Source organism: Somniosus microcephalus, unplaced genomic scaffold (genome assembly GCF_052327205.1).
Source record: "Somniosus microcephalus isolate GS21.2 unplaced genomic scaffold, FLI_Smic_1.0 unresolved_chr2, whole genome shotgun sequence".
NCBI lineage: Eukaryota > Metazoa > Chordata > Chondrichthyes > Squaliformes > Somniosidae > Somniosus > Somniosus microcephalus.
This window is the reverse complement of record NW_028225180.1, coordinates 91,100,832-91,125,871: the sequence shown is the minus strand read 5'-3', so window position 1 is coordinate 91,125,871 and position 25,040 is coordinate 91,100,832. Positions and strand designations below refer to the sequence as shown.

The 25,040-nt window shown below is 58.9% G+C and overlaps 1 protein-coding gene across 1 annotated transcript in view; it reads left to right on the top strand.

The window, feature by feature from the left end:
* The first annotated feature begins 1,808 nt into the window (after positions 1–1,808).
* The window catches only part of mta2 (metastasis associated 1 family, member 2), an 82,156-nt gene continuing 58,924 nt past the window's right edge, over positions 1,809–25,040 (top strand). Inside the window, exon 1 of the mRNA XM_085975716.1 lies at positions 1,809–2,353. Coding sequence (XP_085831842.1) covers positions 2,326–2,353 — 28 coding nt within the window. The 5' untranslated portion in view covers positions 1,809–2,325. The remainder of the gene's footprint in view (positions 2,354–25,040) is intronic.

The window sequence follows — 25,040 nt, the reverse complement described above, 5'->3', positions numbered from 1 at the left end:
TTGTGGCGATTGACCCCGGTATTGGCCGGGGTTGTGGCGATTGACCCCGGTATTGGCCGGGGTTGCGGTGATTGACCATGGTATTGGCCGGGGTTGCAGTGATTGACCCCGGTATTGGTCAGGGTTGTGGCGATTGACCCCGGTATTGGCCGGGGTTGTGGCGATTGACCCCGGTATTGGCCGGGGTTGTGGCGATTGACCCTGGTATTGGCCGGGGTTGCGGTGATTGAGCCCCGGTATTGGCTGGGGTTGTGGCGATTGACCCCGGTATTGGCTGGGGTTGCGGTGATTGACCCCAGTATTGGTCAGGGTTGCGGTGATTGACCCCGGTATTGGCCGGGGTTGTGGCGATTGACCCCGGTATTGGCCGGGGTTGTGGCGATTGACCCCGGTATTGGCTGGGGTTGCGGTGATTGACCCCGGTATTGGTCGGGGTTGCGGTGATTGACCCCGGTATTGGCCGGGGTTGCGGTGATTGACCCCGGTATTGGCCGGGGTTGTGGCGATTGACCCCGGTATTGCCCGGGGTTGTAGCGATTGACCCCGGTATTGGCCGGGGTTGTGGCGATCGACCCCGGTATTGGCGGGGGTTGCGGTGATTGATCCCGGTATTGGTCAGGGTTGCGGTGATTGAGCTCCTGACCCCCGGGTGTCCTCTGCCCCGGCCAAGCTGTTAGCCCCTCCCCCTCCCCTAAATCCCCCCAGGCTGGTGGGAGGGGCTAAATCAGCAACCAGGGGGCGGGGCCAGCGGGGGCGGGGCCAGAGTGGTGCGCGGGGGGGTGGGGGCGGGGCTAGAGTAGAGCGCGGGGGGCGGGGCCAGAGTAGAGCGCGGCGAGGGGCGGGGCCGAATAGAGCGCGGTGAGGGGCGGGGCCAGAGTAGAGGGCGGCGAGGGGCGGGACCAGAGTAGAGCGCAGCGAGGGGCGGGGCCAGAATGGAGAGCGCGGAGGGGGCGGGGCCAAAGTGGAGAGCTCGGAGGGGGCGGGGCCAGAGTGGAGGGGGCGGGGCCAGAGTGGAGAGCGCGGAGGGGGCGGGGCCAGAGTAGAGGGGGCGGGGCCAGATTAGAGCGCGCGGGGGGGCGGGGCCAGAGTGGAGCGCGGCGAGGGGCGGGGCCAGACTAGAGCGCGGCGAGGGGCGGGGCCAGAACAGAGCGCGGCGAGAGGCGGGGCCAGGCCAGGCGGGGTGAAAGGTCGGGGCCGGCGCGGTTGCCGGGGTGACCGGGGTTTAACCCCTTGGGCGGCGGCTTGCCGGAACCGGGGTGACGTCACTGGGGGGGGGAGAGTGTGAGTGAGGAAGATTCGGAAAAAGAGAGAGAGGAAGAAGAGGAGGAAAAAGAAAAGAAAAAGACTCGCACACGCCGCCGGCCGGAGGAGGAGAAAAAAAGTAACGCGGGGCCCGAACCGCCACCGAGCGAGCGAGAGCGGAATCGTTTAAATACTGAGAAATATTTTACTCACTCGGAGCGAGAGGCGATTTCCAGCCGGATCGGCCGACCGAGGAGAGGAGCGGAGAGCGGGCCGGCGGCGGCAGGGGGGAGAAACTTTACCTCAGGATCTGCGGGCCCGGGGCCGGGGAGCGGCCGGCGCCGCCAGAGAGAGAGAGAGCGGGGATTGGCGCCCAGCTCCCCCCCGCCACCCCGGGGTCCCGGGCCAGCGTTCCATCCCCCCGGGCCAGCGTTCCATCCCCCCCCCCCCCACCCCCGGGCCAGCGTTCCATCCCCCCCCACCCCCCCCAGGGCCAGCGTTCCATCCCCCCCCCCCCGGGGCCAGCGTTCCATCCCCCCCCCCCGGGCCAGCGTTCCATCCCCCCCCCCCGGGCCAGCGTTCCATCCCCCCCCCCCCGGGCCAGCGTTCCATCCATCCCCAGCCGCGCGCTCCTGGCTTCACGTTGCACCGGCGACTCTTCCCCTCTCTCTCTTCCTCCTCTTTTTTCCCCTTCTCCGACCCACCGCCTTACGCAAACCCCTCTTTCCTCCCCGGCGCTGATCGTGCGCTCACCATCATTTTATTAATCCCCCCCCCAGTTGCAAAGGGAGATCCCAAATCCCTCCCTCCCTCTTCCTGCTGTGGGTTTGCCTGGAGCGGGTGCCCGGTGCGCGCTCCCTCCCTCCCCCGGGGTCAGCCAGCCGCCCGCCCGCGCTCACTCTCTCTCCCCCCGGCCCTCGCTGTGCCGGCGGCGCCGCTGCTGCACTCCCGCCGTGGGGCGCACGGCGGTGGGTCAGAGCGGAGGGGCGGCGAGCGAGCAGCCGGCCCGCCCGCTGGGCTTAAAGGCCAAGGCGCTGAGCAAGAGTCAGCCGGAGCCCGAGTGCGAGCCCGAGCGGGGCGGAGATGGCGGCCAACATGTACAGGGTCGGAGGTGAGTGAGCGGCCGGTGGCATTGGGCTGGGTGGATGCAGCATGTGGGGGGCTGGACAGCGGGCGGAATGCAAAGTGAAAGCAGCAAAAGGAAACTCCAAACAGCAGCAGACAGGAAGGAAAGTGGAGCAGCAACAAGGAATTGGGGGTCACAGATTGGGCACAAGGGCCGAGATTGGGGGTCTCGGCCCCGAGGGCTGAGGCTGGGGGGGTCTCGGCCCCGAGGGCTGAGGCTGGGGGTCTCGGCCCCGAGGGCTGAGGCTGGGGGTCTCGGCCCCGAGGGCTGAGGCTGGGGGTCTCGGCCCCGAGGGCTGAGGCTGGGGGTCTCGGCCCCGAGGGCTGAGGCTGGGGGTCTCGGCCCCGAGGGCTGAGGCTGGGGGTCTCGGCCCCGAGGGCTGAGGCTGGGGGTCTCGGCCCCGAGGGCTGAGGCTGGGGGTCTCGGCCCCGAGGGCTGAGGCTGGGGGTCTCGGCCCCGAGGGCTGAGGCTGGGGGTCTCGGCCCCGAGGGCTGAGGCTGGGGTCTCGGCCCCGAGGGCTGAGGCTGGGGGTCTCGGCCCGAGGGCTGAGGCTGGGGGTCTCGGCCCCGAGGGCTGAGGCTGGGGGTCTCGGCCCCGAGGGCTGAGGCTGGGGGTCTCGGCCCCGAGGGCTGAGGCTGGGGGTCTCGGCCCCGAGGGCTGAGGCTGGGGGTCTCGGCCCGAGGGCTGAGGCTGGGGGTCTCGGCCCCGAGGGCTGAGGCTGGGGGTCTCGGCCCCGAGGGCTGAGGCTGGGGGTCTCGGCCCCGAGGGCTGAGGCTGGGGGTCTCGGCCCCCGAGGGCTGAGGCTGGGGGTCTCGGCCCCGAGGGCTGAGGCTGGGGGTCTCGGCCCCGAGGGCTGAGGCTGGGGGGTCACGGCGCCGAGGGCTGAGGCTGGGGGGTCACGGCGCCGAGGGCTGAGGCTGGGGGTCACGGCGCCGAGGGCTGAGGCTGGGGGTCACGGCGCCGAGGCTGAGCTGGGGGGGTCACGGCGCCGAGGGCTGAGGCTGGGGGGTCACGGCGCCGAGGGCTGAGGCTGGGGGGTCACGGCGCCGAGGGCTGAGGCTGGGGGGTCACGGCGCCGAGGGCTGAGGCTGGGGGGTCACGGCGCCGAGGGCTGAGATTGGGGGGTCACGGCGCTCAGGTTGGGGGTCACGGCCCCGAGGGCTGAGGTTGGGGCTCACGGCGCCGAGGGCTGAGGTTGGGGGTCACGGCGCTCAGGTTGGGGGTCACGGCGCCGAGGGCTGAGGTTGGGGGTCACGGCTCCGAGGGCTGAGATTGGGGGTCACGGCGCTCAGGTTGGGGGTCACGGCTCCGAGGGCTGAGATTGGGGGTCACGGCGCCGAGGGCTGAGATTGGGGGTCACGGTGCTCAGGTTGGGGGTCACGGCCCCGAGGGCTGAGGTTGGGGGTCACGGCGCTGAGATTGGGGGTCACGGCGCCGAGGGCTGAGATTGGGGGTCACGGCGCCGAGGGCTGAGATTGGGGGTCTCGGCCCCGAGGGCTGATATTGGTGGTCACGGCCCCGAGGGTTGAGATTGGGGGTCACGGCCCCGAGGGTTGAGATTGGGGGTCACGGCCCCGAGGGCTGATATTGGGGCGTCACGGCGCCGAGGGCGGAGATTGGGGGTCACGGTGCTCAGGTTGGGGGTCACGGTGCTCAGGTTGGTCACGGTGCTCAGGTTGGGGGTCACGGCGCCGAGGGCTGAGGTTGGGGGTCACGGCGCTGAGGTTGGGGGTCACGGCGCTGAGGTTGGGGGTCACGGCGCTGAGGTTGGGGGTCACGGCGCCGAGGGCTGAGATTGGGGGCCACGGCGCCGAGGGCTGAGATTGGGGGCCACGGCTCCGAGGGCTGAGATTGGGGGCCACGGCCCCCAGGGCTGAGATTGGGGGCCACGGCCCCGAGGGCTGAGATTGGGGGTCACGGCCCCGAGGGCTGAGATTGGGGGTCACGGCCCCCGGGCTGATATTGGGGGTCACGGTGCTGATATTGGGGGTCACGGCCCCGAGGGCAGAGATTGGGGGTTAGAGTAATGAGGGGGTGCTGAGTGAAAGCTGGTTTGGATTAGTGGGTTTTTGACTGGAAACGGGGCTCCAAGATTTGGGGAAAGGAGCAAATAGGGGTATGAGATTGAGGTGCCGTGAAAAGGGGGTCCAAGGTTGGGGTACGGAGCTAAGGGGGTATTGGGTGAAAAGTTTGTCTGGAATTGCGGTAATGAATAAATAGGGTGTCCGAGAACAGGTGAAAAGAGGGGTTTCAATCTTGGGGAACTTGCCCCAAGAGATTGGGGCAAGAATGAAAAGGGGGATGGGCAGTGGGGGCAGCAGGCAAGAAAAGTTTTGGAGATTTGTAAAATGGGGGGTGGGTGCGGGGAGTCCTACTTTGGGACAGAAAGTAAAACGAGGGGTCTGAAACTGGGGGCTCGAGGAGGGCAGAATCCAGTAAACGTAAAATATCATCCCAAGATCGGAGGCTGAAACGGAGCACGAAATGCTGATACCACACGGGCAGAAGCAGCACGGCCGAGAGGTGGGCGGGAGAGGAGGAGGCGATTTGGGGGGGGGGGGGTGGGGGTGGTGAAGCATTGGGGGAACAGAAAGGATCGACAACGGGTGGGGGGGGGAGTACAGAACAAGAAAGCTACAAGTTTAAACCAGCAGAGAAGTTGAAACCGAGCAAGAGTTGGAAAGCTGACGAGAACGGAGGAATCAGCCAGCCAGAGTCACCAGAACTCCCTGAACTCTGGAGAGAAATTGAGTTTTGTGTGTGTTTGTGGAACATTGCAGAGTAAGGTTGACTTTCTGAAAGAATCCTGTCACAGGTCCAAGCCAATTATCATCATATAAAACAAGGCCCGTGTTCCCTACGCTCACTGGCTTCAAGTGACTCGCCCCGAATATTTCACTGGACCTGATTTCTTGCCACTAACTTGAGTCCAAACAAAACACAAGTGTCTCAAGAGACTGGCGAGGATAGGGGGGGGGGGGAAATTAAAATTCTTGCTTGGCCCAAACAACTCCACAAGCAAAAGCTTGGGTGGGCTTCACATTCGAGAGGGTGTTTGACGGAGTTAGAATTATTATATAATATATAGTCAGCCCTCGGCTGTATTGAGGCCTGAGCTGAGGCCTCACTGGGCCACCAGAGAGAACCAGGAAATCGAGGGGTCATTGGCGTTGATCTGTGACTGCATTCCAAAGATGAGGTGTACGTTAAAACTAAAATCATTGCAATCTGTCGGGCTTTCTCCGAAAGGGTAAAATAATAAGACTCGTAATCTGAGGACGTTGGTGAGAGAGAACCAGACCCCAGGCTGCTGTTTCCTTCTGGGTTTATGCACTATTGTTGGTCGTGCAATGCTGGGATTTTCTCTCTTTCCCACCCCTCTTCAAACCATCGCTTGTATCTGCTTTCTATCACTTCTGGCATTGGTGGGGGCGGGTGGTGGTGATGGTTGTGTCCTCTTGTACTTATGGACGTACGTGATTGCCATGTAATCTCCAGGGTGAAGCGAAAAAACCCAGGGCCAATATTGGGCGGGGGGGGAGGTGGAATGGGCTGGAAAATTCCTCTCCGACCCCCTCAGGCGGTCGAAGCCCAGTCCAGATCATCACCCGGATCGCGTGTTATCTATGAAGACTCTTGCCTTCTACATGATGTGATCTTGGCCCCAGTCAGGAACCCGGTCCAGCCCCCTCTTGAAGGCAGGGACGCGCCGCATTTCAAACACTTTGTTCATTTAATTTTTTTTTTGGTCTGTCCGGTTTACTCCCTCCTCTCCAAGGTGTGCAGTTCCAGAGGTGCCCGTCAGGCTTGCCTAGTCTACGCCGCTCTTGCTGAGTGTAGTAACCTGAATTTAAACAGCGCCTTTAACATATTCAAACGTCCCAAGGCGTTTCACAGAAGCGTGAATCAGATACAATCTGACCTCTAGCCACATGAGATATTAGGACAGGCGACCAAAAGCTTGGTCAAAGAGGTCGGTTTTAAGGAGCATCTTAAAGGAGGAGAGAGAGAGAGGCGGAGAGGTTTAGGGAGGGAGTTCCAGAGCTCGGGGGCCCAGGCGGCTGAAGGCACGGCCGCCAATGGTGGAGCGATGGAAATCGGGGGATGAGCAAGAGGCCAGAATTGGAGGAGCGCAGAGATCTCGGGGTGTTGTGGGGCTGGAGGAGGTTACAGAGATAGGGAGGGTTGTAGGGGCTGGAGGAGGTTACAGAGATAGGGTGGGTTGTAGGGCTGGAGGAGGTTACAGAGATAGGGAGGGTTGTAGGGGCTGGAGGAGGTTACAGAGATAGGGAGGGGTGTAGGGCTGGAGGAGGTTACAGAGATAGGGAGGGGTGTAGGGCTGGAGGAGGTTACAGAGATAGGTAGGGCTGGAGGAGGTTACAGAGATAGGGAGGGTTGTAGGGGCTGGAGGAGGTTACAGAGATAGGGAGGGGTGTAGGGCTGGAGGAGGTTACAGAGATAGGGAGGGTTGTAGGGGCTGGAGGAGGTTACAGAGATAGGGAGGGTTGTAGGGGCTGGAGGAGGTTACAGAGATAGGGAGGGTTGTGGGGCCGGAGGAGGTTACAGAGATAGGGAGGAGGCCGTGGAGGGATTTGAACACCAAGATGAGAATTTTAAATTCGAGGCGTTGCCGGACCGGGAGCCAATGTAGGTCAGCGAGCTCAGGGGGTGATGGGTGAACGGGACTCAGTGCGAGTTAGGACACGGGCAGCAGAGATTGGGATAAGCTGAAGAGGGTGGAAGGCCGGTGGCTTAGGCCCACCCTCGGCACCAACGCACATTCCATCCGGGTTCGCTGGCTCGCAAACCATTTTATTCCCGTCCTCCCTAGATCAGGGGGAAAAAAGGCCAATTGCAGCAGCCCCACTGCTGCCCTGGCTGAGGTCGGCGAGCACGGCACAAACACCAGGATCTGATCAGGGCGTTGGTAACCGAATCAGTCTCTTGCAGATTGGGCTGTCCAGGGAAGTTGTTCCTCTGTATTTAATTTCCCGTGAATACCGCTTCAGATATTTGTCCATTGACGGCACTTCCGACAGTGCAGCGCTCCCTCAGTACTGCCCCTCCGACAGTGCGGCGCTCCCTCAGTACTGCCCCTCCGACAGTGCGGCGCTCCCTCAGTACTGCCCCTCCGACAGTGCGGCGCTCCCTCAGTACTGCCCCTCCGACAGTGCGGCGCTCCCTCAGTACTGCCCCTCCGACAGTGCGGCGCTCCCTCAGTACTGCCCCTCCGACAGTGCGGCGCTCCCTCAGTACTGCCCCTCCGACAGTGCGGCGCTCCCGCAGTACCGCCCCTCCGACGGTGCGGCGCTCCCTCAGTACTGCCCCTCCGACAGTGCGGCGCTCCCTCAGTACTGCCCCTCCGACAGTGCGGCGCTCCCTCAGTACTGCCCCTCCGACAGTGCGGTGCTCCCTCAGTACTGCTGCTCCGACAATGCGGCGCTCCCTCAGTACTGCCCCTCCGACAGTGTGGCGCTCCCTCAGTACTGCCCCTCCGACAGTGCGGCGCTCCCTCAGTACCGCCCCTCCGACAGTGTGGCGCTCCCTCAGTACTGCCCCTCCGACAGTGTGGCGCTCCCTCAGTACTGCCCCTCCGACAGTGCGGCGCTCCCTCAGTACTGCCCCTCCGACAGTGCGGCGCTCCCTCAGTACTGCCCCTCCGATAGTGTGGCGCTCCCTCAGTACTCGCCCTCTGACAGTGCGGCGCTCCCTCAGTACTGCCCCTCTGACAGTGCGGCGCTCCCTCAGTACTGCCCCTCCGACAGTGCGGCGCTCCCTCAGTACTGCCCCTCCGACAGTGCGGCGCTCCCTCAGTACTGCCCCTCCGACAGTGCGGCGCTCCCTCAGTACTGCCCCTCCGACAGTGCGGCGCTCCCTCAGTACTGCCACTGGGACTGTCGGCCTGGATATAGTGCTCAAGTCTCTGGAGTGGGAATCCCTCTCCACAGGTTCAAGCTGATGGTAAGCCTGTGGCCGTGATTGTGAGTCTCTCCTGGTATCGTATGTGAAAGCCTTTAAGTTATAAGGATGTAGTTGAAGAGAAAAGTACACCATTAAATATACAGCATTTACGTACGGTAGACGTGCCTGAACGGTGTCTCGCTATGTAGTGAGAGGAGTATATCTCGTGGACCCTCTCCCATGGGATCCCAGAGCTCCGGAAAGATTGTCGGGTTTCGGTTCTCCTTTGGCCACAACGTTGGGAGCAGTGTGCCGAGAATTTGGTTTTTCGACAACAACAACTTGTATTTATATAGAGCCTTTAACGTAGTAAAACGTCCCAAGGTGCTGCACAGGAGGATTATAAGACAACAAATTTGACACTGAACCACTTGAGGATAATTTAGGACAGGTGACCAAAAGCTTGGTCAAAGAGGTGGGTTTTAACATAGCACCATAGAAGATAGGAGCAGGAGTCGGCCATTCGGCCCCTCGAGCCTGCTCCGCCATTCAATGCGATCATGGCTGATCATCCAATTTCAGTACCCGGTCCCTGCCTTCTCCCCATATCCCTTGATCCCTTTAGCCTTAAGAAATATATCTAACTCCTTCTTGTCTTTAATATATTTAATGAATTGGCCTCCACCGCCCTCTGTGGCAGTGAATTCCACAGGTTCACCACTCTCTGGGTGAAGAAATTCCTCCTCATCTCTGTCCTAAATGGCTTACCCCTTATCCTTAGACTGTGACCCCTGGTTCTGGACTCCCCGCCATCGGGAACATCCTTCCTGCATCTAGTCTGTCTAGTCCTGTTAGAATTTTATAAGTTTCAATGAGATCCCCTCTCATTCTTCTAAACTCCAGCGAGTATAAGCCTAATCGACACAATCTCTCCTCATACGTCATTCCTGCCACCCCAGGTATCAGTCTGGTGAATCTTCGCTGCACTCCCTCCATGGCAAGAACATCCTTCCTCAGATAAGGCAACCAAAACTGCACACAATACTCAATGTGTGGTCTCACCAAGGCCCTGTACAACTGCAGCAAGACATCCTTGTTCCTGTACTCGAACCCTCTCGCTATGAAGGCCAACATACCATTTGCCTTCTTAACCGCCTGCTGCACCTGCATGCTTACCTTCAGCGACTGGTGCACAAGGACACCCAGGTCTCGTTGCACTTCCCCTTCTCCCAATCTATTGCCATTCGGATAATCTGTCTTCCTGTTTTTGCCACCAAAGTGGATAACCTTGCATTTATCCACATTATATTGCATCTGCCATGCTTCTGCCCAATCACCCAACCTGTCCAAATCATACTGGAGTTTCTCGGCATCCTCCTCACAGCACACACGCCCACCCAGCTTTGTGTCGTCTGCAAACTTGAAGATATTACATCTAGTTCCCTCGTCTAGATCATTAATATATATATTGTGAATAGCTGGGGTCCCAGGACCGATCCCTGCGGTACCCCACTAGTCACTGCCCGCCACTCGGAAAAAGACCCATTTATTCCAACTCTTTGCTTCCTGTCTGCCAACCAGTTCTCTATCCAAGTCAATACCTTGCCCCCAATCCCATGTGCCTTAATTTTACACGCTAATCTCTTATACGGGACCTTATCGAAAGCCTTGTGAAAGTCCAAATACACCACATCCACTGGTTCCCTTATCTATTCTACCAGTTACAGCCTCAAAAAATTCCAGTAGATTAGTCAAGCACGATTTACCTTTTGTAAATCCATGTTGACTTTGTCCGATCCTGTCACTGTTTTCCAGGTGCTCTGCTATTACATCTTTTATAATGGACTCCAGCATTTTCCCCACTACCAATGTCAGGCTTACCCGTCTGTAATTCCCCGTTTAAGTAGCGTCTTAAAGGAGGAAAGAGAGGTAGCGAGGCGGAGAGGTTTAGGCAGGGAATTCCAGAACTTGGGGCCCAGGCAACAGAAGGCACGGCCACCGATGGTTGAGCGATTATAATCAGGGATACACAAGAGGGCAGAATTAGAGGCGCGCAGATATTCCATATTCTTTAAGTATTCGGTGACTCACTAAAACATTGTTGCTGTTAACTAGTTTTAAAACCAGTTTTCTGCAATGATAACATCGGCTTCACTGGAATGACACTGCTTTTCAGGGATGCCTGGGAGTGTGTCAATATTTACAGGGGGTCCCCGGAGTGTGTCAATGTTTACAGGGGGTACCCGGGAGTGTGTCAGTATTTACAGGGGGTCCCCGGGAGTGTGTCAGTATTTACAGGGGGTCCCGGGGAGTGTGTCAGTATTTACAGGGGGTCCCCGGGAGTGCGTCAGTATTTACAGGGGGTGCCCGGGAGTGTGTCAGTATTTACAGGGGGTCCCCGGGAGTGTGTCACTATTTACAGGGGGTCCCCGGGAGTGTGTCAGTGTTTACAGGGGGTCCCCGGGAGTGTGTCAATATTTACAGGGGGTCCCCGGGAGTGTGTCAATATTTACAGGGGGTCCCCGGGAGTGCGTCAGTATTTACAGGGGGTCCCCGGGAGTGCGTCAGTATTTACAGGGGTTCCCTGGGATTGCGTCAATATTTACAGGGGTTCCCGGGAGTGTGTCAGTATTTACAGGGTGTCCCCGGGAGTGTGTCAGTATTTACAGGGGGTCCCCGGGAGTGCGTCAGTATTTACAGGGGGTCCCCGGGAGTGCGTCAGTATTTATAGGGGTTCCCTGGGATTGCGTCAATATTTACAGGGGTTCCCGGGAGTGCGTCAGTATTTACAGGGGGTCCCCGGGAGTGCGTCAGTATTTACAGGGGTTCCCTGGGATTGCGTCAATATTTACAGGGGTTCCCGGGAGTGTGTCAGTATTTACAGGGTGTCCCCGGGAGTGTGTCAGTATTTACAGGGGTCCCCGGGAGTGTGTCAGTATTTACAGGGGGTCCCCGGGAGTGTGTCAGTATTTACAGGGGTTCCCGGGAGTGTGTCAGTGTTTACAGGGGGTCCCCGGGATTGTGTCAGTATTTACAGGGGGTCCCCGGGAGTGTGTCAGTATTTACAGGGGTTCCCGGGAGTGTGTCAGTATTTACAGGGTGTCCCCGGGAGTGTGTCAATATTTACAGGGGGTCCCCGGGAGTGTGTCAGTATTTACAGGGGGTCCCCGGGGAGTGTGTCGGTGTTTACAGGGGGTCCCCGGGAGTGTGTCAGTATTTACAGGGTGTCCCCGGGAGTGTGTCGGTATTTACGGGGGGTCCCCGGGAGTGTGTCAGTATTTACAGGGGGTCCCCGGGAGTGTGTCAGTATTTACAGGGGTTCCCGGGAGTGTGTCAGTATTTACAGGGGTTCCCCGGAGTGTGTCGGTATTTACAGGGGTTCCCCGGAGTGTGTCGGTATTTACAGGGGGTCCCGGGGAGTGTGTCAATATTTACAGGGGGTCCCCGGGAGTGCGTCAGTATTTACAGGGGTTCCCCGGGAGTGTGTCAGTATTTACAGGGGGTCACTGGGAGTGCGTCGGTATTTACAGGGGGTCCCCGGGAGTGTGTCAGTATTTACAGGGGGTCCCCGGGAGTGTGTCAGTATTTACAGGGGGTCCCCGGGAGTGTCGGTATTTACAGGGGGTCCCCGGGAGTGTGTCGGTATTTACAGGGGGTCACTGGGAGTGCGTCGGTATTTACAGGGGGTCCCCGGGAGTGTGTCAGTATTTACAGGGGGTCCCCGGGAGGGTGTCAGTATTTACAGGGGGTCCCCGGGAGGGTGTCAGTATTTACAGGGGGTCCCCGGGAGTGTGTCAGTATTTACAGGGGGTCCCCGGGAGTGTGTCAGTATTTACAGGGGGTCCCCGGGAGTGTCGGTATTTACAGGGGGTCCCCGGGAGTGTGTCAGTATTTACAGGGGATCCCGGGAGTGTGTCAGTATTTACAGGGGTTCCCTGGGATTGCGTCAGTATTTACAGGGGTTCCCGGGAGTGTGTCATATTTACAGGGGGTTCCCTGGAATGTGTCAGTATTTACAGGGGGTCCCCAGGAGTGTGTCTGTATTTACAGGGGGTCCCCGGGAGTGTGTCAGTGTTTACAGGGGGTCCCCGGGAGTGTCGGTATTTACAGGGGGTCCCCGGGAGTGTGTCAGTATTTACAGGGGGTCCCTGGGAGTGTGTCAGTATTTACAGGGGGTTCCCTGGAATGTGTCAGTATTTACAGGGGGTCCCCAGGAGTGTGTCTGTATTTACAGGGGGTCCCCGGGAGTGTGTCAGTATTTACAGGGGGTCCGCGGGGGTGTGTCATTATTTACAGGGGGCCCCCGGGAGTGTGTCGGTATTTACAGGGAGTCTCCGGGAGTGTGTCAGTATTTACAGGGGGTCCCCGAGTATTTACAGGGAGTCCCCGGGAGTGTAGCAGTATTTACATGGGGTCCGCGGGGGTGTGTCATTATTTACAGGGGGTCCCCGGGAGTGTGTCGGTATTTACAGGGAGTCCCCGGGAGTGTGTCAGTATTTACAGGGGGTCCCCGGGAGTGTTTCTGTATTTACAGGGGGTCCCCGGGAGTGCATCAGTATTTACAGGGGGTCCCCGGGAGTGTGTCAGTATTTACACAGGGTCCCCGGGAGTGTGTCAGTATTTACAGGGGGTCCCCGGCAGTGTCAGTATTTACATGGGGTCCCCGGGAGTGTGTCAGTATTTACAGGGGGTCCCCGGGGAGTCATAGAGTTATACAGCACAGAAAGAGGCCCATCGTGTCCACGCCGGCCATCAAGCCCTGTCTATTCTAATCCCATTTTCCAGCACTTGGTCCGTAGCCTTGTATGCTATGGTGTTTCAAGTGCTCATCCAAATGCTTCTTGAATGTTGTGAGGGTTCCTGCCTTTACCACCCTATCAGGCAGTGAGTTCCAGATTCCAACCACCCTCTGGGTGAAAAAGTTCCTCCTCAAATCCCCTCTAAACCTCCTGCCCCTTACCTTGAATCTATGCCCCCTGGTTATTGACCCCTCTACTAAGGGGAATAGTTCCTTTCTATCTACGCCCCTCATAATTTTGTACACCTCAATCAGGTCCCCCCTCAGCCTTCTCTGCTCCAAGGAAAACAACCCCAGCCTGTCCAGTCTTTCTTCATAGCTGAAGCGCTCCAGCCCAGGTAACATCCTGGTGAATCTCCTCTGCACCCTCTCCAATGCAATCACATCCTTCCTATAGTGTGGCGACCAGAACTGCACACAGTACTCCAGCTGTGGCGTAACCAGCGTTTTGTACAGCTCCATCATAACCTCCCTGCTCTTATATTCTATGCCTCGGCTAATGAAGGCAAGTATCCCATATGCCTTTTTAACCGCCATTTTAACCACCTTATCCACCTGTTCTGCTGCCTTCAGGGATCTATGTACATGCACACCAAGGTCCCTCTGATCCTCTGTCTTTCCTAGGGTCTTACCATTCATTGTGTATTCCCTTGCCTTCTTAGTCCCTCCAAAATGCATCATCTCACACTTTTCAGGGTATAAATTCCATTTGCCACTGTTCCACCCATCTGACCAATCCATCTATATCGTCCTGCAGACTGAGGCTACCCTCCTCGCTATTTACCACCCCACCAATTTGTGGGTCAGTATTTACAGGGGATCCCCGGGAGTGTGTCGGTATTTACAGGGGGTCCCCGGGAGTGTGTCAGTATTTACACGAGGTCCCCGGGAGTGTGTCAGTATTTACAGGGGGTCCCCGGGAGTGTGTCAATGTTTACAGGGGGTGCCTGGGAGTGTGTCAGTATTTACAGGAGGTCCCCGGGAGTGTGTCAGTATTTACACGAGGTCCCCGGGAGTGTGTCAATGTTTACAGGGGGTCCCCGGGAGTGTGTCAGTATTTACAGGGGGTCCCCGGGAGTGTGTCAGTATTTACAAGGGGTCCCCGGGAGTGTGTCAGTATTTACAGGAGGTCCCCGGGAGTGTGTCAGTATTTACAGTGGGTCCCTGGGAGTGTGTCAGTATTTACAGGGGGTCCCCGGGAGTGTGTCAGTATTTACAGGGGGTCTCCGGGAGTGTGTCGGTATTTACAGGGGGCCCCCGGGAGTGTGTCGGTATTTACAGGGGGTCCCCGGGAGTGTTGCAGTATTTACAAGGGGTCCTCGGGAGTGCGTCGGTATTTACAGGGGGTCCCCGGGAGTGTGTCAGTATTTACAGGGGGTCCCCGGGAGTGTGTCAGTCTTTACAGGGGGTCCCCGGGAGTGTGTCGGTATTTACAGGGGGTCCCCGGGAGTGTGTCGGTATTTACAGGGGGTCCCCGGGATAGTGTCAGTATTTACAGGGGGTCCCCGGGAGTGTGTCAGTATTGACAGGGGGTCCCCGGGAGTGTGTCAGTGTTTACAGGGGGTACCCGGGAGTGTGTCAGTATTTACAGGGGTTCCCCGGGAGTGTGTCAGTATTTACAGGGGGTCCCCGGGAATGTGTCGGTATTTACAGGGGGTCCCCGGGAGTGTGTCGGTATTTACAGGGAGTCCCCGGGAGTGTGTCGGTATTTACAGGGGGTCCCCGGGAGTGTGTCGGTATTTACAGGGGGTCCCCGGGAGTGTGTCGGTATTTACAGGGGGTTCCCGGGAGTGTGTCGGTATTTACAGGGGGTCCCCGGGAGTGTGTCAGTATTTACAGGGGGTCCCCGGGAGTGTGTCAGTATTTACAGGGGGTCCCCGGGAGTGTGTCGGTATTTACAGGGGGTCCCCGGGAGTGTGTCAGTATTTACAGGGGGTCCCCAGGAGTGTGTCGGTATTTACAGGGGGTCACTGGGAGTGTGTCAGTATTTACAGGGGGTCCCCAGGAGTGTGTCGGTATTTACAGGGGGTCCCCGGGAGTGTGTCAGTATTTACAGGGGGTCCCCAGGAGTGTGTCGGTATTTACAGGGGGTCACCGGGAGTGTGTCAGTATTTACAGGGGGTCCCCAGGAGTGTGTCGGTATTTACAGGGGGTCCCCGGGAGTGTGTCGGTATTTACAGGGGGTCCCCGGGAGTGTGTCGGTATTTACAGGGGGTCCCCGGGAGTGTGTCGGTATTTACAGGGGGTCCCCGGGAGTGTGTCGGTATTTACAGGGGGTCCCCGGGAGTGTGTCGGTATTTACAGGGGGTCACTGGGAGTGTGTCGGTATTTACAGGGGGTCCCCGGGAGTGTGTCGGTATTTACAGGGGGTCCCCGGGAGTGTGTCGGTATTTACAGGGGGCCCCCGGGAGTGTGTCGGTATTTACAGGGGGTCCCCGGGAGTGTGTCGGTATTTACAGGGGGTCCCCGGGAGTGTGTCAGTATTTACAGGGGGCCCCCGGGAGTGTGTCGGTATTTACAGGGGGTCCCCGGGAGTGTGTCGGTATTTACAGGGGGTCCCCGGGAGTGTGTCGGTATTTACAGGGGGTCCCCGGGAGTGTGTCGGTATTTACAGGGGGTCCCCGGGAGTGTGTCGGTATTTACAGGGGGTCCCCGGGAGTGTGTCGGTATTTACAGGGGGTCCCCGGGAGTGTGTCAGTATTTACAGGGGGTCCCCGGGAGTGTGTCAGTATTTACAGGGGGTCCCCGGGAGTGTGTCAGTATTTACAGGGAGTCCCCGGGAGTGTGTCAGTATTTACAGGGGGTCACTGGGAGTGTGTCAGTATTTACAGGGGGTCCCCGGGAGTGTGTCGGTATTTACAGGGAGTCCCCGGGAGTGTGTCAGTATTTACAGGGGGTCACTGGGAGTGTGTCAGTATTTACAGGGGGTCCCCGGGAGTGTGTCAGTATTTACAGGGAGTCCCCGGGAGTGTGTCGGTATTTACAGGGAGTCCCCGGGAGTGTGTCGGTATTTACAGGGGGTCCCCGGGAGTGTGTCAGTATTTACAGGGGGTCACTGGGAGTGTGTCAGTATTTACAGGGGGTCCCCGGGAGTGTGTCAGTATTTACAGGGAGTCCCCGGGAGTGTGTCGGTATTTACAGGGGGTCACTGGGAGTGTGTCGGTATTTACAGGGAGTCCCCGGGAGTGTGTCAGTATTTACAGGGGGTCCCCAGGAGTGTGTCGGTATTTACAGGGGGTCCCCGGGAGTGTGTCGGTATTTACAGGGGGTCCCCGGGAGTGTGTCGGTATTTACAGGGAGTCCCCGGGAGTGTGTCGGTATTTACAGGGGGTCCCCGGGAGTGTGTCAGTATTTACAGGGAGTCCCCGGGAGTGTGTCGGTATTTACAGGGGGTCCCCGGGAGTGTGTCGGTATTTACAGGGGGTCCTTGGGAGTGTGTCAGTATTTACAGGGGGTCCCCGGGAGTCTGTCAGTATTTACAGGGAGTCCCCGGGAGTGTGTCGGTATTTACAGGGGGTCCCCGGGAGTGTGTCGGTATTTACAGGGGGTCCCCGGGAGTGTGTCAGTATTTACAGGGGGTCCCCGGGAGTGTGTCAGTATTTACAGGGGGTCACTGGGAGTGTGTCGGTATTTACAGGGAGTCCCCGGGAGTGTGTCAGTATTTACAGGGGGTCACTGGGAGTGTGTCAGTATTTACAGGGGGTCCCCGGGAGTGTGTCGGTATTTACAGGGAGTCCCCGGGAGTGTGTCGGTATTTACAGGGAGTCCCCGGGAGTGTGTCGGTATTTACAGGGAGTCCCCGGGAGTGTGTCAGTATTTACAGGGTGTCCCCGGGAGTGTGTCAGTATTTACAGGGGGTCCCCGGGAGTGTGTCAGTATTTACAGGGGGTCCCCGGGAGTGTGTCGGTATTTACAGGGGGTCACTGGGAGTGTGTCAGTATTTACAGGGGGTCACTGGGAGTGCCTCAGTATTTACAGGGGGTCTCCGGGAGTGTGTCAGTATTTACAGGGGGTCCCCGGGAGTGTGTCGGTATTTACAGGGGGTCACTGGGAGTGTGTCAGTATTTACAGGGGGTCCCCGGGAGTGTGTCGGTATTTACAGGGGGTCCCCGGGAGTGTGTCAGTATTTACAGGGGGTCCCTGGGAGTGTGTCGGTATTTACAGGGGGTCCCCGGGAGTGTGTCGGTATTTACAGGGGGTCACTGGGAGTGTGTCAGTATTTACAGGGGGTCCCCGGGAGTGTGTCAGTATTTACAGGGGGTCCCCGGGAGTGTGTCGGTATTTACAGGGGGTCACTGGGAGTGTGTCAGTATTTACAGGGGGTCCCCGGGAGTGTGTCGGTATTTACAGGGTGTCCCCGGGAGTGTGTCAGTATTTACAGGGGGTCCCCGGGAGTGTGTCAGTATTTACAGGGGGTCCCCGGGAGTGTGTCAGTATTTACAGGGGGTCCCCGGGAGTGTGTCGGTATTTACAGGGGGTCCCCGGGAGTGTGTCGGTATTTACAGGGTGTCCCCGGGAGTGTGTCAGTATTTACAGGGTGTCCCCGGGAGTGTGTCAGTATTTACAGGGGGTCACCGGGAGTGTGTCGGTATTTACAGGGGGTTCCCGGGAGTGTGTCAGTATTTACAGGGGGTCCCCGGGAGTGTGTCGGTATTTACAGGGGGTACCCGGGAGTGTGTCGGTATTTACAGGGGGTCCCCGGGAGTGTGTCGGTATTTACAGGGGGTCCCCGGGAGTGTGTCGGTGTTTACAGGGGGTCCCCGGGAGTGTGTCGGTATTTACAGGGGGTACCCGGGAGTGTGTCGGTATTTACAGGGGGTCCCCGGGAGTGTGTCGGTATTTACAGGGGGTCCCCGGGAGTGTGTCGGTATTTACAGGGGGTCCCCGGGAGTGTGTCGGTATTTACAGGGGGTCCCCGGGAGTGTGTCGGTATTTACAGGGGGTCCCCGGGAGTGTGTCGGTATTTACAGGGAGTCCCCGGGAGTGTGTTAGTATTTACAGGGAGTCCCCGGGAGTGTGTCAGTATTTACAGGGAGTCCCCGGGAGTGTGTTAGTATTTACAGGGGGTCCCCGGGAGTGTGTCGGTATTTACAGGGGGTCCCCGGGAGTGTGTCGGTATTTACAGGGGGTCCCCGGGAGTGTGTCGGTATTTACAGGGGGTTCCCAGGAGTGTGTCGGTATTTACAGGGGGTCCCCGGGAGTGTGTCGGTCTTTACAGGGGGTCCCCAGGAGTGTGTCGGTATTTACAGGGGGTCCCCGGGAGTGTGTCGGTATTTACAGGGGGTCCCCAGGAGTGTGTCGGTATTTACAGGGGGGTCCCCGGGAGTGTGTCAGTATTTAAAGGGGGTCCCCGGGAGTGTGTCGGTATTTACAGGGGGTCCCCGGGAGTGTGTCGGTATTTACAGGGGGTCCCCGGGAGTGTGTCGGTATTTACAGGGGGTCCTCGGGAGTGTGTCAGTATTTACAGGGGGTCACTGGGAGTGTGTCGGTATTTACAGGGGGTCACTGGGAGTGTGTCAGTATTTACAGGGGGTCCCCGGGAGTGTGTCAGTATTTACAGGGGGTCCCCGGGAGTGTGTCGGTATTTACAGCGGGTCCCCGGGAGTGTGTCGGTATTTACAGGGGGTCCCCGGGAGTGTGTCGGTATTTACAGGGGGTCCCCAGGAGTGTGTCGGTATTTACAGGGGGTCACTGGGAGTGTGTCAGTATTTACAGGGGGTCACTGGGAGTGTGTCAGTATTTACAGGGGGTCCCCGGGAGTGTGTCGGTATTTACAGGGGGTCCCCGGGAGTGTGTCGGTATTTACAGGGGGTCACTGGGAGTGTGTCGGTATTTACAGGGGGTCCCCGGGAGTGTGTCGGTATTTACAGGGGGTCCCCGGGAGTGTGTCAGTATTTACAGGGGGTCACTGGGAGTGTGTCGGTATTTACAGGGGGTCCCCGGGAGTGTGTCGGTATTTACAGGGGGTCCCCGGGAGTGTGTCGGTATTTACAGGGGGTCCCCGGGAGTGTGTCGGTATTTACAGGGGGTCCCCGGGAGTGTGTCGGTATTTACAGGGGGTCCCCGGGAGTGTGTCGGTATTTACAGGGGGTCCCCGGGAGTGTGTCGGTATTTACAGGGGGTACCCGGGAGTATGTCAGTATTTACAGGGGGTCCCCGGGAGTGTGTTGGTATTTACAGGGGGTCCCCGGGAGTGTGTCGGTATTTACAGGGGGTCCCCGGGAGTGTGTCAGTATTTACAGGGGGTCACTGGGAGTGTGTCGGTATTTACAGGGGGTCCCCGGGAGTGTGTCGGTATTTACAGGGGGTCCCCGGGAGTGTGTCGGTATTTACAGGGGGTCCCCGGGAGTGTGTCAGTATTTACAGGGGGTCACTGGGAGTGTGTCAGTATTTACAGGGGGTCCCCGGGAGTGTGTCAGTATTTACAGGGGGTCCCCGGGAGTGCGTCAGTATTTACTGGGGGTCCCCGGGAGTGTGTCAGTATTTACAGGGGGTCCCCGGGAGTGTGTCAGTATTTACAGGGGGTCCCCGGGAGTGTGTCAGTATTTACAGGGGGTCCCCGGGAGTGTGTTGGTATTTACAGGAGGTCCCCGGGAGTGTGTCGGTATTTACAGGGGGTCCCCGGGAGTGTGTTAGTATTTACAGGGGGTCCCCAGGAGTGTGTCGGTATTTACAGGGGGTCCCCGGGAGTGTGTCAGTATTTACAGGGGGTCACTGGGAGTGTGTCAGTATTTACAGGGGGTACCCGGGAGTATGTCAGTATTTACAGGGGGTCACTGGGAGTGTGTCGGTATTTACAGGGGGTCACTGGGAGTGTGTCAGTATTTACAGGGGGTACCCGGGAGTGTGTTGGTATTTACAGGGGGTCCCCGGGAGTGTGTCGGTATTTACAGGGGGTCCCCGGGAGTGTGTCAGTATTTACAGGGGGTCACTGGGAGTGTGTCAGTATTTACAGGGGGTACCCGGGAGTGTGTTGGTATTTACAGGGGGTTCCCGGGAGTGTGTCAGTATTTACAGGGGGTCCCCGGGAGTGTGTCGGTATTTGCAGGCGGTCCCCGGGAGTGTGTCGGTATTTGCAGGGGGTCACTGGGAGTGTGTCGGTATTTACAGGGGGTCCCCGGGAGTGTGTCGGTATTTACAGGGGGTCACTGGGAGTGTGTCAGTATTTACTGGGGGTCTCTGGGAGTGTGTCAGTATTTACAGGGGGTCCCCGGGAGTGTGTCAGTATTTACAGGGGGTCACTGGGAGTGTGTCAGTATTTACAGGGGGTACCCGGGAGTGTGTTGGTATTTACAGGGGGTTCCCGGGAGTGTGTCAGTATTTACAGGGGGTCCCCGGGAGTGTGTCGGTATTTGCAGGCGGTCCCCGGGAGTGTGTCGGTATTTGCAGGGGGTCACTGGGAGTGTGTCGGTATTTACAGGGGGTCCCCGGGAGTGTGTCGGTATTTACAGGGGGTCACTGGGAGTGTGTCAGTGTTTACAGGGGGTCACTCTGAGTGTATCCATTTGCCGTGATTACCGGAGTCCTTTCTGGGGCCGCGCTTGTGCAGTCTGTCCCATTCTCCAGGGGCCACGCGAAGCAGGAGGAGCGCGGGTTTGATCCTGTCTCTGCTGGCCGTCCGATCACGGCCGGGGCAGCGATGGGGTCACTGCAGTCGGTGAGAGTCTTCCCCCGATTCCTGTAGAATCACCCAGCACAGGAGGAGGCCATTCGGCCCATCCTGCCTGTGCCGGCTGTTTGAAAGAGCTCTCCAATTAGTCCCACTCCCCCTGCTATTTCCCCACAGCCCTGCACATTTCTCCTTTTTCAGGATGGCGAGGGGTTTTGATCGAGTAGGTGGAGAAAGGCTGTTCCCTCTGGCGAGTGGGTCAATAACCAGTGATCATGGATTTAAAATCACTGGCATAAGATCTCGAGGGGCGCGGCGGAGAAATGTTTTCACTCGGAGAGTTGTGGGGGTCGGGAACGCGCGACCTGGGAAGGTGGTGGAAACTGATTCCATCGATCATTTTAAAAGGGAGTTGGTCGGGTACCCGAGGATGAGGAGCTCACGGTTACGGACAGAAAGCGGGCGAGTGGGACTGGGCACGACTGCTCGTTCAAAGAGCCGGCTCAGGCACGACGGGCCGAATGGCCTCCTGTGCTGTAAGTTTCTGTAATTCTAATTTTATATCCAATTCCCCTTTTGAAAGTTACTATTGAATCTGCTCCCATCGCCCTTTCAGGCAGCGCATTCCAGGTCACAACAACTCGCTGCGGAAAAACATTCTCCTCATCTCCCCTCTGGTTCTTTTACCGATTATCTTCAATCTGTGTCCTCTGGTTACCGACCCTCCTGCCACTGGAAACACTTTCTCCCTAACTAACCTGCATGATTTTGAACGCCTCTATCAAATCTCCCCTTAACCTGCTCCAAGCAGAACAATCCCAGCTTCTCCAGTCTCTCCACATCACTGAAGTCCCTCATCCCTGGAACCATTCTAGTAAATCTCCTCCGCACCCTCTCCAAGGCCTCGACATCCTTCCTAAAGTGTGGGGCCCAGAATTGGACACAATACTGCAGCTGGGGCCTAAGCCAGTGATTTATAAATATTATTAAGCACCAGTTCTGCTCTAAATGGACTGGGACTGGAGAGTGGATGTTGGGAATAGGGTGGGCGCGGGCTGTGATAACACCCACACTTGACAGTTGGGTGTCAACTCTATTCTCGGCACAAATACTCGAATGGCCACTTGGACGAGAATGGGTGTTGCCTGCGGAGCCGTGAGTCACTACCTTGGACAGAAGAGGAAATGATTGTAGGGGCAGGAGGAGAATGCATGTGCGAGCCACAGTCAATGGTGCGAGTTGCATATGTGGAATAAGGAAACGCTTTAATTCCACTTGTTGCTTTGCCCAGGGTGTGGCGGTAGAGGGGGCCGGGGGGCTGGGTTGTTTGCTGATCTGTTTGTGGGGTGGGGGTAACTGGCAGAGCTGCTTCGCCGGTTTGACAGGCCGGCTGTGTTGCTGTGTCGATTTTGTTCTGCGGTGGGGTGAAAGTGGGCTTTCTGCAATTGTGCCTTGTTTATTTTCTCGTGCAACACTGGCCCCTTTTTGAAGGGTTAATGGCACCCTGAAGGAAATGCAGGGAGAGTCTAGGCGTGTTGTCTGTGTGTGTGTGTGCGCATTGTCTGTGTGTTGCCTGTATCTGTGTGTGTGTGTGTGTCCGGGTGTGTGGTGTGTGTGTCCGGGTGTGTGGTGTGTGTGTCCGGGTGTGTGGTGTGTGTGTCCGGGTGTGTGGTGTGTGTGTCCGGGTGTGTGGTGTGTGTGTCCGGGTGTGTGGTGTGTGTGTCCGGGTGTGTGGTGTGTGTGTCCGGGTGTGTGGTGTGTGTGTCCGGGTGTGTGGTGTGTGTGTCCGGGTGTGTGGTGTGTGTGTCCGGGTGTGTGGTGTGTGTGTCCGGGTGTGTGGTGTGTGTGTCCGGGTGTGTGGTGTGTGTGTCCGGGTGTGTGGTGTGTGTGTCCGGGTGTGTGGTGTGTGTGTCCGGGTGTGTGGTGTGTGTGTCCGGGTGTGTGGTGTGTGTGTCCGGGTGTGTGGTGTGTGTGTCCGGGTGTGTGGTGTGTGTGTCCGGGTGTGTGGTGTGTGTGTCCGGGTGTGTGGTGTGTGTGTCCGGGTGTGTGGTGTGTGTGTGTCCGGGTGTGTGGTGTGTGTGTGTCCGGGTGTGTGGTGTGTGTGTGTCCGGGTGTGTGATGTGTGTGTGTCCGGGTGTGTGGCGTGTGTGTCCGGGTGTGTGGCGTGTGTGTCCGGGTGTGTGGCGTGTGTGTCCGGGTGTGTGGCGTGTGTGTCCGGGTGTGTGGCGTGTGTGTCCGGGTGTGTGGCGTGTGTGTCCGGGTGTGTGGCGTGTGTGTCCGGGTGTGTGGCGTGTGTGTGGCGTGTGTGTGGCGTGTGTGTGGCGTGTGTGTCCGGGTGTGTGTCCGGGTGTGTGGCGTGTGTGTCCGGGTGTGTGGGGTGTGTGTGTCCGGGTGTGTGGTGTGTGTGTCCGGGTGTGTGTCCGGGTGTGTGGCGTGTGTGTCCGGGTGTGGGGCGTGTGTGTCCGGGTGTGGGGCGTGTGTGTCCGGGTGTGGGGCGTGTGTGTCCGGGTGTGTGGCGTGTGTGTCCGGGTGTGTGGCGTGTGTGTCCGGGTGTGTGGCGTGTGTGTCCGGGTGTGTGGCGTGTGTGTCCGGGTGTGTGGCGTGTGTGTCCGGGTGTGTGGCGTGTGTGTCCGGGTGTGTGGCGTGTGTGTCCGGGTGTGTGGCGTGTGTGTCCGGGTGTGTGGCGTGTGTGTCCGGGTGTGTGTCCGGGTGTGTGTCCGGGTGTGTGTCCGGGTGTGTGTCCGGGTGTGTGTCCGGGTGTGTGTCCGGGTGTGTGTCCGGGTGTGTGGCGTGTGTGTCCGGGTGTGTGGGGTGTGTGTCCGGGTGTGTGGTGTGTGTGTCCGGGTGTGTGGTGTGTGTGTCCGGGTGTGTGTCCGGGTGTGTGGCGTGTGTGTCCGGGTGTGTGGGGTGTGTGTGTCCGGGTGTGTGGTGTGTGTGTCCGGGTGTGTGTCCGGGTGTGTGGCGTGTGTGTCCGGGTGTGTGGCGTGTGTGTCCGGGTGTGTGGCGTGTGTGTCCGGGTGTGGGGCGTGTGTGTCCGGGTGTGGGGCGTGTGTGTCCGGGTGTGGGGCGTGTGTGTCCGGGTGTGGGGCGTGTGTGTCCGGGTGTGGGGCGTGTGTGTCCGGGTGTGTGGCGTGTGTGTCCGGGTGTGTGGCGTGTGTGTCCGGGTGTGTGGCGTGTGTGTCCGGGTGTGTGGCGTGTGTGTCCGGGTGTGTGGCGTGTGTGTCCGGGTGTGTGGCGTGTGTGTCCGGGTGTGTGGCGTGTGTGTCCGGGTGTGTGGCGTGTGTGTCCGGGTGTGTGGCGTGTGTGTGTCCGGGTGTGTGTCCGGGTGTGTGTCCGGGTGTGTGTCCGGGTGTGTGTCCGGGTGTGTGTCCGGGTGTGTGTCCGGGTGTGTGTCCGGGTGTGTGGGTCCGGGTGTGTGGGGTGTGTGTGTCCGGGTGTGTGGGGTGTGTGTGTCCGGGTGTGTGTCCGGGTGTGTGGGTCCGGGTGTGTGGGGTGTGTGTGTCCGGGTGTGTGGGGTGTGTGTGTCCGGGTGTGTGGTGTGTGTGTCCGGGTGTGTGGTGTGTGTGTCCGGGTGTGTGGTGTGTGTGTCCGGGTGTGTGGCGTGTGTGTGTCCGGGTGTGTGGGGTGTGTGTGTCCGGGTGTGTGGTGTGTGTGTCCGGGTGTGTGGTGTGTGTGTCCGGGTGTGTGGTGTGTGTGTCCGGGTGTGTGGTGTGTGTGTCCGGGTGTGTGGTGTGTGTGTCCGGGTGTGTGGTGTGTGTGTGTGTGGTGTGTGTGTGTCCGGGTGTGGTGTGTGTGTGTGTCCGGGTGTGGTGTGTGTGTGTCCGGGTGTGTGGTGTGTGTGTGTGTGGTGTGTGTGTGTCCGGGTGTGGTGTGTGTGTGTGTCCGGGTGTGGTGTGTGTGTGTCCGGGTGTGGTGTGTGTGTGTCCGGGTGTGTGGTGTGTGTGTGTGGTGTGTGTGTCCGGGTGTGTGGTGTGTGTGTCCGGGTGTGTGGTGTGTGTGTCCGGGTGTGTGGTGTGTGTGTCCGGGTGTGTGGTGTGTGTGTCCGGGTGTGTGGTGTGTGTGTCCGGGTGTGTGGTGTGTGTGTCCGGGTGTGTGGTGTGTGTGTCCGGGTGTGTGGTGTGTGTGTGTCCGGGTGTGTGGTGTGTGTGTGTCCGGGTGTGTGGTGTGTGTGTGTCCGGGTGTGTGGTGTGTGTGTGTCCGGGTGTGTGGTGTGTGTGTGTCCGGGTGTGTGGTGTGTGTGTGTCCGGGTGTGGGGTGTGTGTGTCCGGGTGTGTGGGGTGTGTGTGTCCGGGTGTGTGGTGTGTGTGTCCGGGTGTGTGGTGTGTGTGTCCGGGTGTGTGGTGTGTGTGTCCGGGTGTGTGGTG